The sequence below is a fragment of the Aulonocara sp. 'chitande type north' Nkhata Bay genome, linkage group LG16 (genome assembly GCF_057382095.1).
Source record: "Aulonocara sp. 'chitande type north' Nkhata Bay isolate Kocher_YH1m ecotype deep benthic linkage group LG16, A_spYH_male_GT1.1, whole genome shotgun sequence".
Lineage (NCBI taxonomy): Eukaryota > Metazoa > Chordata > Actinopteri > Cichliformes > Cichlidae > Aulonocara > Aulonocara sp. 'chitande type north' Nkhata Bay.
In genome coordinates this window covers 7421231-7435478 of record NC_141359.1, presented here as the reverse complement: position 1 = coordinate 7435478, position 14248 = coordinate 7421231, and the positions used below count along the sequence as shown (strand labels likewise).

Genomic DNA, 14248 nt, shown 5'->3' with positions numbered 1-14248 from the left:
CATCTCCTGCTGAATCCACTTTAGTCTGTTTGTTGAGCTGCGTCCTCGATGATCCTTTGTCTGTCAAAAGCTCTTAGCGCTTCCATCCAAAGCCCTCTGCTTTCTGCATTCATTATTAATGGACCTCAGCAGGCTGAGGACACACACAGAGGCAGGACCTGCATATTAGTGCTAGCTTTTTTAGAAGAGATGTTCAATCAGGCACTCAGATACAAAGGGAAAATAGAGGATTCAAGGGGGACAAAGATTGAATTTTTATTTTTTTCCTGATTGTTTTTGTTTCATTCGATCACATGGAGCACATCCACTTGCTGATCTCACTCCAATGCACTGCAGTTGATTTTACAGATAAATAAATTGTAGAATCTCGGAATGGCTTTCAAATAAATTGGTCCGTGCTCACGGCAGCGGCGCCCCCCATATTTGCCCCTAACCTCGTTTGACTTGACTACTTTGAATCTTTCTTCATTTACTTCAATGAAGGAACACTAAAAAAAGCTAAATGAACAGCAGAGCTGCTGCTTCTGGAAGTATTTCTTCCAAATTCACAGAAATACCTGACGATCCTGAATCATTCAACAATGTTTGTAAATTATTGAGGCTCCTTTGCTAATGATAAGAAGCCAATCTGTAGCTCTGCTGTCACATTAGCACATTTACAGTGACGTTTATTACCTGTCGTACTTGTTTGCAAAGCCCTTGCTGCTTGCAGCTGTACTTAAGTAAAGCAATTTGACGTGTATTGTGCATCTTAATGGAATAACTGCTCGCAAGTCAAAATACCTTTGTTTCTCATTCATCTGCTCATTTTTTCTGGATGTTAGCTGCTGATCCGAAACTCCATCCTACAGTGAGTTTTTTTGGTTTTGTCCTGCAAAGGTTTGCTTGTTTTTAACCTTTTTTCTCAGTAAACGAGATTTTCTTCTGCTCCGTGTTGCATTGTTTGCACTGATGATTCAACAAGGAGAGTTTCGTTGTAAAATCCACGCTGTGCTTGTGTGTGTCTGTGTGTGTCTATGTGTGTGTGTGTGTTTGTATGTGTTATTCGATGTGACCTTTCTCCATATGGTGTGGGACTAAGCAGGGAAACAGGAGGTGAGCCCTGCACATGCTATCAGTCTGAGCTGTTAGCCAGCATCCACAGTCATACACACACACACACACACACACACACACACACACACACACACACACTAATATGCTGCAGGCCCAACATGTCATTGTTACCTGATATTCATGGTGTGTAGGAGAGACAGATGAAGGAGAAGGTCATGTGTGTGATGTCAGAGGCGGCGCGTTCAATGCTGGCCGTGGGTTTGATTGCCGCTCGCTCTTCTTGCACAGCCTCGGGCTCCCTCTACCCTCTGTCCTCCCCACCCACCTCCCACTATCGTCAGCATCGGTCCAGCCCCCACCAGGAGACAAGCAGACCTTTCTATTTTTGATTTCTAGTCCAAGATAAAACAATAGTACAGCATGCTCTCAGAAATCACTGACAGAGGCTGTATTTACAGTATCAAAGCAAGCTAATATTAATGGCTCGGCGGCTGTGTTCCAGGATGATGAATTATGTATGTAACACATACAGTACAGCAGCCAAACTTTATTCTGCTGAGACCCGGAGAGGATAACAGTGTTTTAGTGAAAATCTTGCAAAACTTTTCTTTTTATCTCTAGTAATACTTTGCATGTACTCTGCAAGCTTTAAGAGCCTAATCCCTCAGGATGAAGGCATAATCTCCAATAATATTAACAAACACACAAACAAAGAAGCCCATAAATTCAGAGCTCCTCATTTAGATGACCTTTACAACTCGATATCGTCTTAAGCCCGTTGAGTTATAAAATGTTATTAAAATCAACTCAGACAGACTTGTTTTTAATAAAGAAGCAAAAGCACAGAAAAAAAAGGTTAAAAAGTAGGACCTGTCATGAAAATATGAAAATATTCTCTCTCCATTCAGTTTTTATCACATGCTGCGTTGTCACATTTGTCAAATCCATGTGGAGATGGAGGGAAAAGGTTTTTTTAAGCATTTCTAAACTCATTTCATACTGTTGAAAGTAAGTCATTGTTTCTTCCAGTTGCTCATGCCAGGATTAGGATTTAACCAGGATTGCACCAAGTTCTCCAGCACCTGCCAGATTCTGTTGTAAAACTTAAAATCTCAGCAACTAAATTCAATCAGAATCCAATCAGAACAACAAAAAACAAGAATGGTAAATTAAGTTTAAATTACCACATTTATTGGTTTGGTCTTTATTTAGAAATTGAAAAATTAAATCCTTTCTCAAAGATCCAAAGCCATCTCAAATAACCTCTTCCATTAAGTTTCAAATCATTGAAGGTGACTAATGTGTCATTTCATTATTTTTTTCTTGTAGAGCTTCCTATCGTTGTAATCATTATTCCAATATCCAAGCATGAGGCTCTTTTATCTCACCATAAAACAGTTGGCAGCCTGAGTTTCGATTTGCTTCCTGATCCATTAGCGGTACCTAATCTTTAAACGGAGATATAACAGACCCTTTAGCGTGCCCTGCTCTGTTGTGTTGCACACAGCAATGAATGAGTTGAACACAAACGCTAACAAAACAAAGCAACTGTCTGGACAAAAGGCTAACAAGAAGGTTTTTTCCTTGCAGCACTGGTAGCTTTACAAAAGTCATTGTTGCAAGATGTCGGTACAAACATGCTTATCATTTTCAAGTTTCTTTATGGAAGCCCCCCCCCCCCCCCCCCCCAACCCCACCCCCTAAGAAATATCTTTGATTTTTATTCAGATGCAAATGTGCATCCTTAAGGGGGGAAAGGGCATTCTTTTAAACAGAAGGAAAAAAAGGGAAAGGAAAGACGGAGAGGAAGTTCAGCTTATCACCACTCAACAGATGTTGTGACTAAATGTGTTGGTTTGTCTCATCACTCAGGCTGAGCGAAGTAAATCTCCAGAGCCGGCCCGTCTGAATGGACGGAGTCAACCAGCTGCAGCTAAAACACACACACACACACACACACATTTATCTAGTAGCTGTAATTTGCTTCAATGACAGAGGTGGAAGGAGCCAGAGGATCAGGATGAGAACTTTGAGGCTGCCAAAGGCCGTTGGCCAATCGCAGGAAATTCATTTTCCAAGAGGAGACATTAAATGCATCATGCAGCAGGACAGACAGTGCCACAGCCAGGTAGCTTTCAGAAAGTGCTGAGTGGACAGAGTGGGGGACTTTTGACATAAAGAAAAAAGATCAAAACATTTTGTTTAGTTCCTGTGAGACCGAACAGCAACACAGACATTGAAAACATATTTCTGTCTACTACATGGTTTGAAGCCAGGTTTTCCAACTGTATTTTCTATGAAACACATTGTGATGAGATACAAAAGTAGCTGCATTTATCATATCACAGTCTGGTCTTCTACATATACCAGCGTCCGGGCATCCAGTGTTTACTGTTTCCGAGATAAGCGTCCCATTTTGTGGATGGTGTTCGTAAACTTTTCACCGTTATGAGGAAAATCATTCCAATAGAAGTTAAAGAATAGAGACAAAGATGGAAAGACTAAAAGAAAAGCAAACTCATGACATGCAAATGCAAACCCCTCATGTCAAAGGTCTTTATAGAGAATAAAAGTCCTCAGTGCCTCCAAAATTATGCACATTAATTTAATTTAGTTAATTTACTGCTTGTTACCGCAGTATGATTGAGTCTGAGCTGAAGGGAAGCTACAATTTAGTCCAAATTAGCTTCTGTTGTTTAAAGTTGCGTATTGAAAGATGTGTCACCAATATGAAAAAGTAAAATACAGAGAGCAAAAACATTTGCTCATGAAAACAGGATCAGATTTGACTTTGAGCAGTCACGAAATCCATCCTTAAGTATTTTCAGGATTACATTTCCAAACCAAAAGTGCCTTATTATTGTAAACATGAAAGAATATGATAAGACATCATAAAAATGTAGCTGCTGCTTTGAACTCCTGTGGTCTAACATCTGGTTTGTATCCGTTTCTGTATTCAGTAACATGTACTTCTCAGTGTTTCTCCTTTTACCCTCTTTTTACTCTTTAATGAAGGCTGTTTTTTTTAGCTAACCCCCATATTAGCAGGTGTGTGAGCTTTACTTGTATCTCTTTAGATCATGCACCTCTATAGGTGGTACACGTCTTTTTTTTTCATGCCTGAACATGCAGGCGGGATTTCGGCAGTAAGCTGTGTTGTGGGTCGGAACGTTCAAAGCAACAACAAGATCAATCGAACAGCTTCTCTGAGACCTGAAAAGTGCAGTAGGTAGATTTTTAGCAGAGACAAAACAAGAACCACAGAAAGCATAAAAGTTTTCAAAGGAGAAGTGCAGCCTCGCAGTAGTAAAAGTAGGTTAGTGACTGGAAGGTTTTTGGCTCAGATCCCTTGAGATAATGTGGCAGGTGCCCTTGACCGAGGCACTGAAGGCTGGCAGACCAACAACTGTGGTGATGCTGCCAACAGCAAGTGAACAGTGGTTTTAAAAAAAGTGCAGATGTCTCTGTTGTTGCTTGATAAATAAAGAATTTTAGGATCACTCGCTTATTTTTCCTTATTTTTTCCCCTCCTTGTCTCCATTACTTCCTCTGTGTCATTCTTGGACTTGTCCTCTTGTCATCTGACTTCCCTTCTTTTCCCTGTCTTGCGATATAACGTCCATGGTTGGTTGATTTGGGTGAGCGGGGGTGGGAACAGGAGGCCACAGTTCAGGGCTCCAGAGAGCTTGGCCGGGCAGCAGCAATCAATCACAGGCTAAATCCCTCCTCTCTCAGGACGGCCGTGTGCCAGGTAACATGGTCAACAGCTGCAGAGAAATATTAAGCCTACAGCAGGTACCTGAACTTAAACAGACTGGTAAACAAGGTCTCTGAAATGTCTGCAGTTTGGAGAAACGTACTGAGTATAGCAATGTACAAAAAAACAAACAAAAAAAATCACACCAGGCAGTGCGTTGGCTGTTTGTTCAAATATTTGATGCCAAACTTTTTCATGCATGAAAACAATAACTGTCCTTACTTTATGTCAGCAGTAAAAGTACCAGGATAGGCAAAAATCTCAAGGTGGTCAGTTGTGGACACGAGAAAATTTACTTTTTTAAACTCTTAATCACACAAGTGTCATAGAGGTCAGCAGGACTTATTTATGATTTTTCATCTTTAGGAAAGCATTTGAATTTCTTGCCCAGAGTGATTGAGGAGTCACAGTCATGTGAAGCGCACCTCGGAGGGGCTGATTTTTCTGTCTGCTTGTCCCTGTGTTGCTTTGGTACACCGTGAACCTCCGTAAAGCTCCTCTCTTCTTTCCAAAACCCTTTGAGTTTTAGCACTAACGGTAACAGTTACAGTCGTTTAAAGAGCGTTTGTAAAATAGGAAGCTTGTGTTATAATCCTGGATAAACTGTGATAGCCAACTGTTCTTTTTAAAGGTACACAAATATTGACCCTCGGTTTGTGCTTCTCTTGCAGACGTGTCTAGAGTTGGAGCGGTATCTACAGACCGAGCCCAAGCGACTCTCAGAGCTCTTTGACGATGAGCTGGACTGCCTCTTAACGCCAGCGTTTATGCAGGGGGGTGACAGTGATGAAGACCTGATGGACCCCCTCCTTCCCAGCCTCCCTGACCAGCCCAGTCCACCTTCGCTACTTGTGACCCTCCCCAAGGTGCAGGCCAAAATTCTACACGTTCCCAATCCCAACAAGAACCAGACATCAGCTGGGCCTGAAACCCTCACAGGCAAGGAGCAAGTCCTCGGAGGAGTCAGTGCAGCTCAGCTTAGTGCCGCTGTCACTTCCCTAACACCGCCATCATCACCGGAGCTTGGCCGACACCTTATTAAGCCCACACAGACGCTCACTGCAACAGCAGACGGCACATTAACGCTCAAACTGGTGGCAAAGAAGGTGGGATTAGGGGCAGCTAAGCTGGTAGCAGCGCGAGCGTTACCATCCCCACCAGGCCGAGGAGGAGCCCTCAGTGACAGCGAGCAGGGAGGGGTGGGAAGTCTGGCAGGAGACGTACCAGAGAACAAGAAGAGAGTCCACCGGTGCCAGTTTAATGGTTGCAGGAAGGTTTACACCAAGAGCTCCCACCTGAAGGCACATCAGAGGACCCACACAGGTAAAACCTTAATTGCATTCCCAGGAATTCAATTCACGATGCCACTAGTGTTTCTGATGAACTTAAAGTTTTCCACGTGGCGTTTTTTCCTGCAGTTTGAAAGCATGCAAGAACTTGTAAAACACAACACTGAAAACATTTTGATCAGTGCACAGAGTGGGCTCAAAGTTGTCACTGTGAAATGCTCCCCATGATTTTAGTAAAGTGCAGCACACAGACGTGGCAACTAAGAAGTTTCGGACAAACGTGCCTGACTATTTAACTGCCCTCAGTTAGTGAAGCGGAAGAAAAGTACAACTCTGACTGGCAAGGAGGGAAGAGGTGTTGTCTGATGATGTCTGCGGGTTAGAAGCTTCTGATTTTGAATTAAAGACTCTAGCCTGGAGCTGGAAGCTTTGAGTACAGCTTAGCGTGCTGTTTTATGATGTTTCACACTATGATTTGGTTGAGTTTCCGCAGAAATCTGCAAAGAAAACATCTGATGGATTTTTAAAAGAGATTAAAAGCTCTTTTCTTCTTCTTGTGCTTCTCAGATGATCCTCCAGAATTATTCATTTGCTTCTTGATATCACCTCAGTGCCAGAAAGGCCCTGCCTCAGTAATTGCCTGATGATTGATAGACTGGTAGTAAATTACTTTGCGAATTCAGCCGTGTCCAACTGGGTCTGACGTGCAGCTTTAGCTGCTTACTGCAGCTGCCCCATCTGTGACCCTCAAACAGAACACATGCCGGCTAATGCGACCAGGAAGGGGCAGGGAGCTGCGAGTTTTCTGTAGTGAAAGCATGAGGAGACAGGCTTTGGCTTGTTGAAGTAGACTCATAATCAAAGATGGATTTGACTGATGTAGCCTAAGATGAATAAACTTTATATTCCTTGTATTTTACTCTGTAATAATCCATCTGTATAGGTCACAAAGTAAATTATGACAGAGAAGCAGATCCATGTTTCTGAAGGTTATTCAGATTTAAAAGATTTTACCAAGACATTTATCATTAGTCATAACAAATGACAGATAAATAACCGAAATATGGTATTTATGGCTTATAAATACCTGACTCATAACTGGATCATTAAGCTCCAGGGTAGAAACCCATTCAACAAAACTCTCCGCACCTCAGCATCCACTAACCCCACTCTGTGATTTTACATGGCCGAACACTTCATGGCGGAGTTGCTGGCGCTCCTGAGAGCCCCCCATTCTTTCAGAAATGTTTGGAAAAGCGGTCTGCATGCCCAGTTGCTTGATTTTATACACCTCCGGTCAGGGAAGTAATTGGAACACATGAATTCAATGATTTGGATGGGTGAGTGAATACTTTTGGCAGCATAGTGTATCTCTAGTTTTAGTGACAGGAACCAGTGCACAGTTGATTTTCACATTCTGACAAATCCACTCATCAGTTTCGAGGTAACAAAAAAAAGCCTCCTGGATTTAAAAACTTCTGCCTGAGTGACTCGGGCTGAACCCATCATTTATCTGCAGCATAGGGGATGTGCAGATTTGTACCACCTGAAGGTAGCATTATTCAACTTTAGCTTTAACCACACCATCATTTACTGTAGCGGTTTATGTCCTCCAGTTGTCATCATACAGTGTTAGCAGTTTCACCAGGATCACAGTACGTAGCCTGAAGACCTCGTCTGTATTAATACCGGCAACTTTGGCATCATAAATCCAGCATGTTACAGGCTTATATGATCCCCAGCAACCATTGCATGGCTTTAAGTATAGCATTACATTCCAGGGCAGCACCTGGCATAGCTGGGGGAACCCACCACTGTAGCTTTATTGTAGCTAATCCAGAGTGGAGCTGCTAGTTTTCTGGTGCCCTGACGCGAGCTCGGGTATCTTTAATCTTCTGATTATTCCACAGACGAGTCATGCTAACCAACGATGAGCTTTTAAAGGCAGAATCCTTCACTGTGGGGAAAAAAGACGAAGAGGACACCCTGAAGACACAGTAGCTTCCACACTCTGTATGTGTGTGTGCGCGCGCGCGTGTGTGTGGCATAAATGTGGGGGTGGTGTATTCCCTCCCGATGTGTTCATTACAAGCGCAGTGCTGTGGTTTAATTAGCTTAATCCTCTTTTTGGGTTATTATAACCATAAATCATTGAACATACATGTAGGGAGGGATTAGCATAGCAGAAACTACAGGGAGGAGCAGCAGTAGAAAGCCTGCACAGTGTCAATACACTTACTGTCACATAGTGCACACCAGAGGCCATTAGAAACATCATTATTTTGAGGTCTGTCAGCGGCTATGCTGCACGTGTGCTTCATTTCCTTTTTTTGTAGAAAACGTATTAAAGCGTTCATACTGAAAACAATTTCTCCTTTTTTTCCTTTCTTATACGGAAATGTTCAATTAGGGGTGAACAGAAACATTAATAGATGCAACGGATAGACGCAAATGAATTCACTTAATCTCTAAAGTGCCCAGCCGGCGCTGTTCTGAGTCGCAGCCAGGGTTTGTCTAGTTCTCCACTGTTTTACTTTTCAGTTTCTTGGATGTGGTTGGATCTTTAAAAGCAGTACACAGCTAATTGTATCACTTTGCGCTTCAACACAATATACTTAACTACATATTTGGCAGCCAAGTTAGCGGGATAGTTGGCCAGTTTTGGAAAGAGGCTTTGCCTTTCAAAAGTCTTTGCTGCACATTTTTGAATGAGCACGAGCTCAGTGTGGAGGAGTTTTGTTCTACAGCCAAAAAAGTAAATGAATAAATACATAAGAGCAATAAAATATGAGGATTTGCATGCATCACTTTGCAGCTCGCTGGAATGCTGATTGTCATTATCATCTTATGCCTAGCTTCTGCAGGCAATCAGTCAAAATCCTTCCTAACTTAATTTAGTTACAATTATTAATGCATTGTTTGATTAAACAAAGTAATAAAAGATACATTGGCTGAACCAGTGTAAGCATATATCACTGGTGTCTTTTTTTGTTGTTGTATAAAATAGAGATGCAAACAGCAGTGATGTAGTCAAACTGCAGAAACGCCCGTTTGTCAGCCACAGGCCACATAAGTTCAGCAAGAGAGGAAGAGAAAAGAAAATGGTAGTTAAAGTGAAAATGAATTTCTCAGCAGTCTGCAGCACCTCACTCAGTGTGAGTGATTTAGTGCAAGTTAGCAGGTATGTTGCGCTAACTGAACCTTTCACGGTATCCGAGCGATGCAGCTGCAGCAACAGAAATAGTTAATGAAGCAAATGAATAGCAGCCTTGTTACAGCCATAAAGTGTACAGATAAACTCAGTGTGCAATAAAGTAGCTCCTGGAAGTATTTTTACTGAGGAGGAGAGGAGAACGACAAAAAAACGTAAAGTCGGTATGTAACCTTAAAAGGGGGGGGAGTATATAACCAATTATTATAGAATGGTAAATAAATTAGGAATTATATAAATTGCATTTTACCTTTTCTATTATACCTGTGTAACCAGAGCACAGAATGTCACTGCCAACCAACCACCAGCCACAATATGCAACAAATACCTTTATAAGTGAGCTGTGTCAATAGTGGTGATCCTGAACTGTTTACAGTATTAGAATTTTATGCATTTTTACCAAGATAACATTTTTTATTTTGAAATAGTACAATAGTATAGTTCATGTCGTAAGATTCGGTAAGCATGTAGTTACCTGTGATTATTTGTTGTTTGTAGAATTAGTTATTTCTTGGAAACATTAAGCAATAGAATAAAAGTTTAAATAAAATAAAAATTCACCTCCATCAGTTTTTTATTTTTACAAAACAAAATTAACTAGGGTGACACTTCGGCTGGCCACGTTTCACCCAGACTGGGTCCTGAACTTGTCAACATTTTCAAGTTCATCACAGGCGGGTGTAGGTGACAGTGTGTAAATGCAGAGTCAGACACTCCTCAACAGTCCTATGTCACATGCAGCAGTTCCTCAACAACAAATCAGTAGGTTACAGTTTCATGTAGTGAAGTTGAGGCGTTATTTTCCACTCGGGTCTGTGTGGTTTGGAAACTTCTTTAGCATACTGTTGTAGCTTGCTTGAGTCACTGCATTCGAGAGCAGTGGGACCGCATTAACATTTGTGAAGCTTTCCATGGACATGAGGTGCATGTTCAATGAAATCTGCATAACCTCATAATGATGATGCTTGTATTGTGTGACTCAATATTACGTGATGTGAGGTGTATTCTGTCTGTGTTCTGTCATGCAGGTTAAAACACTGGTCACTCCGGTTTAAGTCGAGACCTCCACTTCCCCCCCCCCCCCCCCCCCCCCCCCCCACCTCCACCCCCATGAGGTGACACCACAACCTCATGTGGAGTCAGGAGAAGCCCTGCTGTAACCCCTCGACATCCCCATAGAATCAAAACTCCAACCTGTCTCTCTCTCTCACTCTCTCCCTTTTGCTTATTCAGTTTGGGTTGCCAAGCAACTGCATCACACTCTTCCATAATTGGTTGGTGGCTGGTGGATTGTCCATGCCTGTTAATCTCTCTCCGAGTCGCTCTCTCACTCTCTCTTTTTCTCTCTCTCTTTCTTTCACACACACACACACAGACACGCACACACACAGACACACCACTACCCCCCTCCTCTCTTCTCTCTTTCTCTCAGTTGCTAGGTGACTTTATCATGCATCCTTGCCTTGCCGTGCTATAATTGGCTGGCGTCATGGCTGCTGTGGCGTCAGGCCCAAGCTGGCCTTGCTTCATTCCTCTAACACTGTGTGCGTGATATGGTGTGTGTGCGCGTGATATGGTGTGTGTGTGTGTGTGTGTGTGTGTGTGTGTGTGTGTGTGTGTGTGTGTATTTGAGGGGGGTCCTATTGAAGGAAGACGAGGGGCTTGGGCCAATTACAGAAAACGAGTGTGAAACGACAGCCTGTCTGGCACCTGCGGCCCGCACTCATACCCCGTATCACACACACACACACTCAAGCACATACATGTAGGTTGAGATTGTAACATTTCTTCAACAGGCCTACAGGATAAGCTGCCAAGTGCTTTTCTATTCTATGTAGAAAATATTGGTCCCATAGTCAGACCACAGAGGACTCTGAGGAGTGAAGTAGAAGGATTCACACATTCAGATACTGCTGCTGAACATGGGTGGTATTTTGGTTCTTTGCAGAGCTTGAAGTGATCTGCTGTAGAATCACATGTACTCACATATTTTACAGCTGTACCAGAGCTGTAACAAAGACTTATGAACCCCTGAGGGAAATAGAAATATTTACTGGTAAAAGGTATATATATATATATATATATATATATATATATATATATATATATATATACACACCCAGCACGCCCCTGCAGGCGGTTTATCCTTCAAGCTCGGGTCCTCTACCAGAGGCCTGTGAGCTTGAGGGTCCTGCGCAGTATCTTAGCTGTTCCCAGGACTGCGCTCTTCTGTACAGAGATCTCCGATGTTGTTCCCGGGATCTGCTGGAGCCACTCGCCTAGCTTGGGAGTAGGGCTGCTCAATTAATCGAATTTTAATCACGATTACGATCTGGGCTTTCAACGATCATTAAAAATGACTGAGCCGATTATTAGCCCCTCCCTCATTTATCCGCGACACCTTAAAGGCCGGTCCGTGAAAATATTGTCGGGCATAAACTGGTCCGTGGCGCAAAAAAGGTTGGAGACCGCTGATTAAGAGGACCCGAGGGAAGCTCGGAAAGGTAAGCAGAAGTTATTTGGAGAGGAGAGTGACTGCCGTTGGTTGAAAAGAGAGGTTAAAAAAAACTTCAGTGGTGTTGCACACTATTTTATATTATTTTTTAAAGCCATTATTCAATACATTGTTATTGTTAACCCTTTAAAGCCGGTCAGAGCAGCACGCTCCGTTTTGTGTAACTATTTTTAAATCCCTGAAGAACCCTGAGCCGTGTAAGCTAGCGCAATAGTTTTTTTTTGCATATGAAACCAGAGGAGTTGTACTTACAACTTATGCCATCAGCTTATCCTCGGTCACGGTTTCCTTCCACATAAAGCTTTGCAAAAATTGCATAAAAAGCGCTTGCAGCAACAAAAACATAATATTCCAGAAACACGCTTTGCCGATCCGATCAGCTGTTCATAACACTTCCCACAGTGAAACAGACGTCACCGCGAACTGTCCGCCATTTCCTGCCCGAAACCGGAAATGACGTCATTTTCGCGGAAATGTAGTTTTTTTTTACTTGTAGGCCTTAAAAGCCTATACTGGTCATGTTTGACTTTTCTGAATAGTTTCTGTGATGCTTAGAACTCAAATTGCACTGCTGGAAATAGTTTATTTTGATGCACATGCTGTTTTCTTTGCAAATTTGCATCATAGGATTGTTTTTTCGTTTTTCCTGCAGTATATAAAAATTGGTGTATCTCCAAAATAAAACTATGAAGACACTCAAAATAAATTTCCTGTTGTTGTAAACTATTTTTTGCAACTTTTTTGTATTTAAAGTTTTGAGGGATAAACCTCTTAAATTTCTCCAAGTAGAAATATATGTAAAAAAAACAAAAATGATTTTCAATTTTTTTGTAGTTTATTGCACTTTTTTGCAATTAATGTAGTTACTATGGACTTAATGCATACATATTATTAAAATATGGGCTATAATAGTTGTATAGCAACTTGAAATGCTCCCACAAATGGCACTACAGCATGTAAAAAAAATAATATAAGCTCTGGCGGACTTGGTTCTATAGTAGGTCGTAAGGGTTAAATAAATATCGTCAAATAATCGAGATCTCAATTTCAGTGAAAATAATCGTGATTATCATTTTTGCCATAATCGAGCAGCCCTACTTGGGACTCACCGCACCTAGTGCTCCGATTACCACGGGGACCACTGTCACCTTCACCCTCCACATCCTCTCGAGCTCTTCTCTGAGGAACCGCTACATCGATCACTACGGCCGTCTTATTCTGTTTGTCTACCACCACTATGTCCGGTTGGTTAGCGACCACCATTTTGTCCGTCTGTATCTGGAAGTCCCACAGGATCTTACACCCCTGTCAATAAACACTCACCTGCACCAGAGCTGCCGCCTTTTGGGTCCTTTTCTACATTCCACACGGCTTGCCCCGGCAATCCGTGACAGTACGAACCAGCCACCATGGACCCAGCGGCAGTAAATCCGTCCGAGGAGCTCCAGGACGACATTACGTACAATGTGGAGATTCTCCTCGGGCTATGGCTAGAGAACCCTCCAGAGGAGCTCCGTCGTGCCGTGGAAGGTCGGCTACAACGGCTCTTTTCTGGCCTGCCATGGCTTCTGCAGTCGCTCCCTCCGACCATGCAGGCTTTTCTCCGGCTCACACCGCACCTTCTCTCAGCCACTACTGCCTCGCTGCCCGACTCGCCGGATGTGATCTTGCCCGGCCCGTCGGAGCCGTCTGCGGGGAGGAGACGCCGATCGCGCCGCAAGCGCGCCACCCCACAGCCGGACGTTCGGGCTTCTAAATCGCCGGCTGTGGTGAGTGAGGACTCTTTTTCATTTTCGGACTGTATGACTGTTCATTCAGGGGCGATGTTCTGTGCAGCATATGATATTGTGAACAGCATATCACCTGCTCAGTTAGCTCCCCCGCAGCCACTCCCAGCTCAGTTAGCTCCCCCGCAGCCACTCCCAGCTCAGTTAGCTCCCCCGCAGCCACTCTCAGCTCAGTTAGCTCCCCCGCAGCCACTCCCAGCTCAGTTAGCTCCCCCGCAGCCACTCCCAGCTCAGTTAGCTCCCCGGCAGCCATTCTCAGCTCAGTTAGCTCCCCCGCAGCCAGTGCTCCTCTCAGCTCAGTCTCCTGTGCCTCCTTCAGTTCAGTCTCCTGTGCCTCCTTCAGTTCAGTCTCCAGTGCCCCCTTCAGTTCAGTCTCCAGTGCCCCCTTCAGTTCAGTCTCCAGTGCCGCCTGTAGCGCAGGCCCCAGTAGCTCCAGTGCCACCTGTAGCGCAGGCCCCAGTAGCTCCAGTGCCGCCTGTAGCGCAGGCCCCAGTAGCTCCAGTGCCCCCGCTACCCGTAGCTCTGGCTCCAGTATCACCGGTTTCACTCATTCACTCCATGCAGGGAGAAAGTCTAATTTCACCTCGAGGTGCTTTTCATGGTTCAGCCGCCATTGGCACAGTTTGCCGCTCC

At 43.5% G+C, this 14248-nt stretch overlaps 1 protein-coding gene across 2 annotated transcripts in view; it reads left to right on the top strand.

Annotated features, from left to right (window-relative positions):
- Positions 1-14248, top strand: part of klf7b (Kruppel like factor 7b) — a 72134-nt gene that overhangs the window by 35153 nt on the left and 22733 nt on the right. For both annotated transcript variants that reach the window (XM_086266194.1, XM_086266195.1), the window contains exon 2: positions 5485-6136. In XM_086266194.1, the coding sequence (XP_086122320.1) occupies positions 5485-6136 (652 nt within the window). The remainder of the gene's footprint in view (positions 1-5484; positions 6137-14248) is intronic.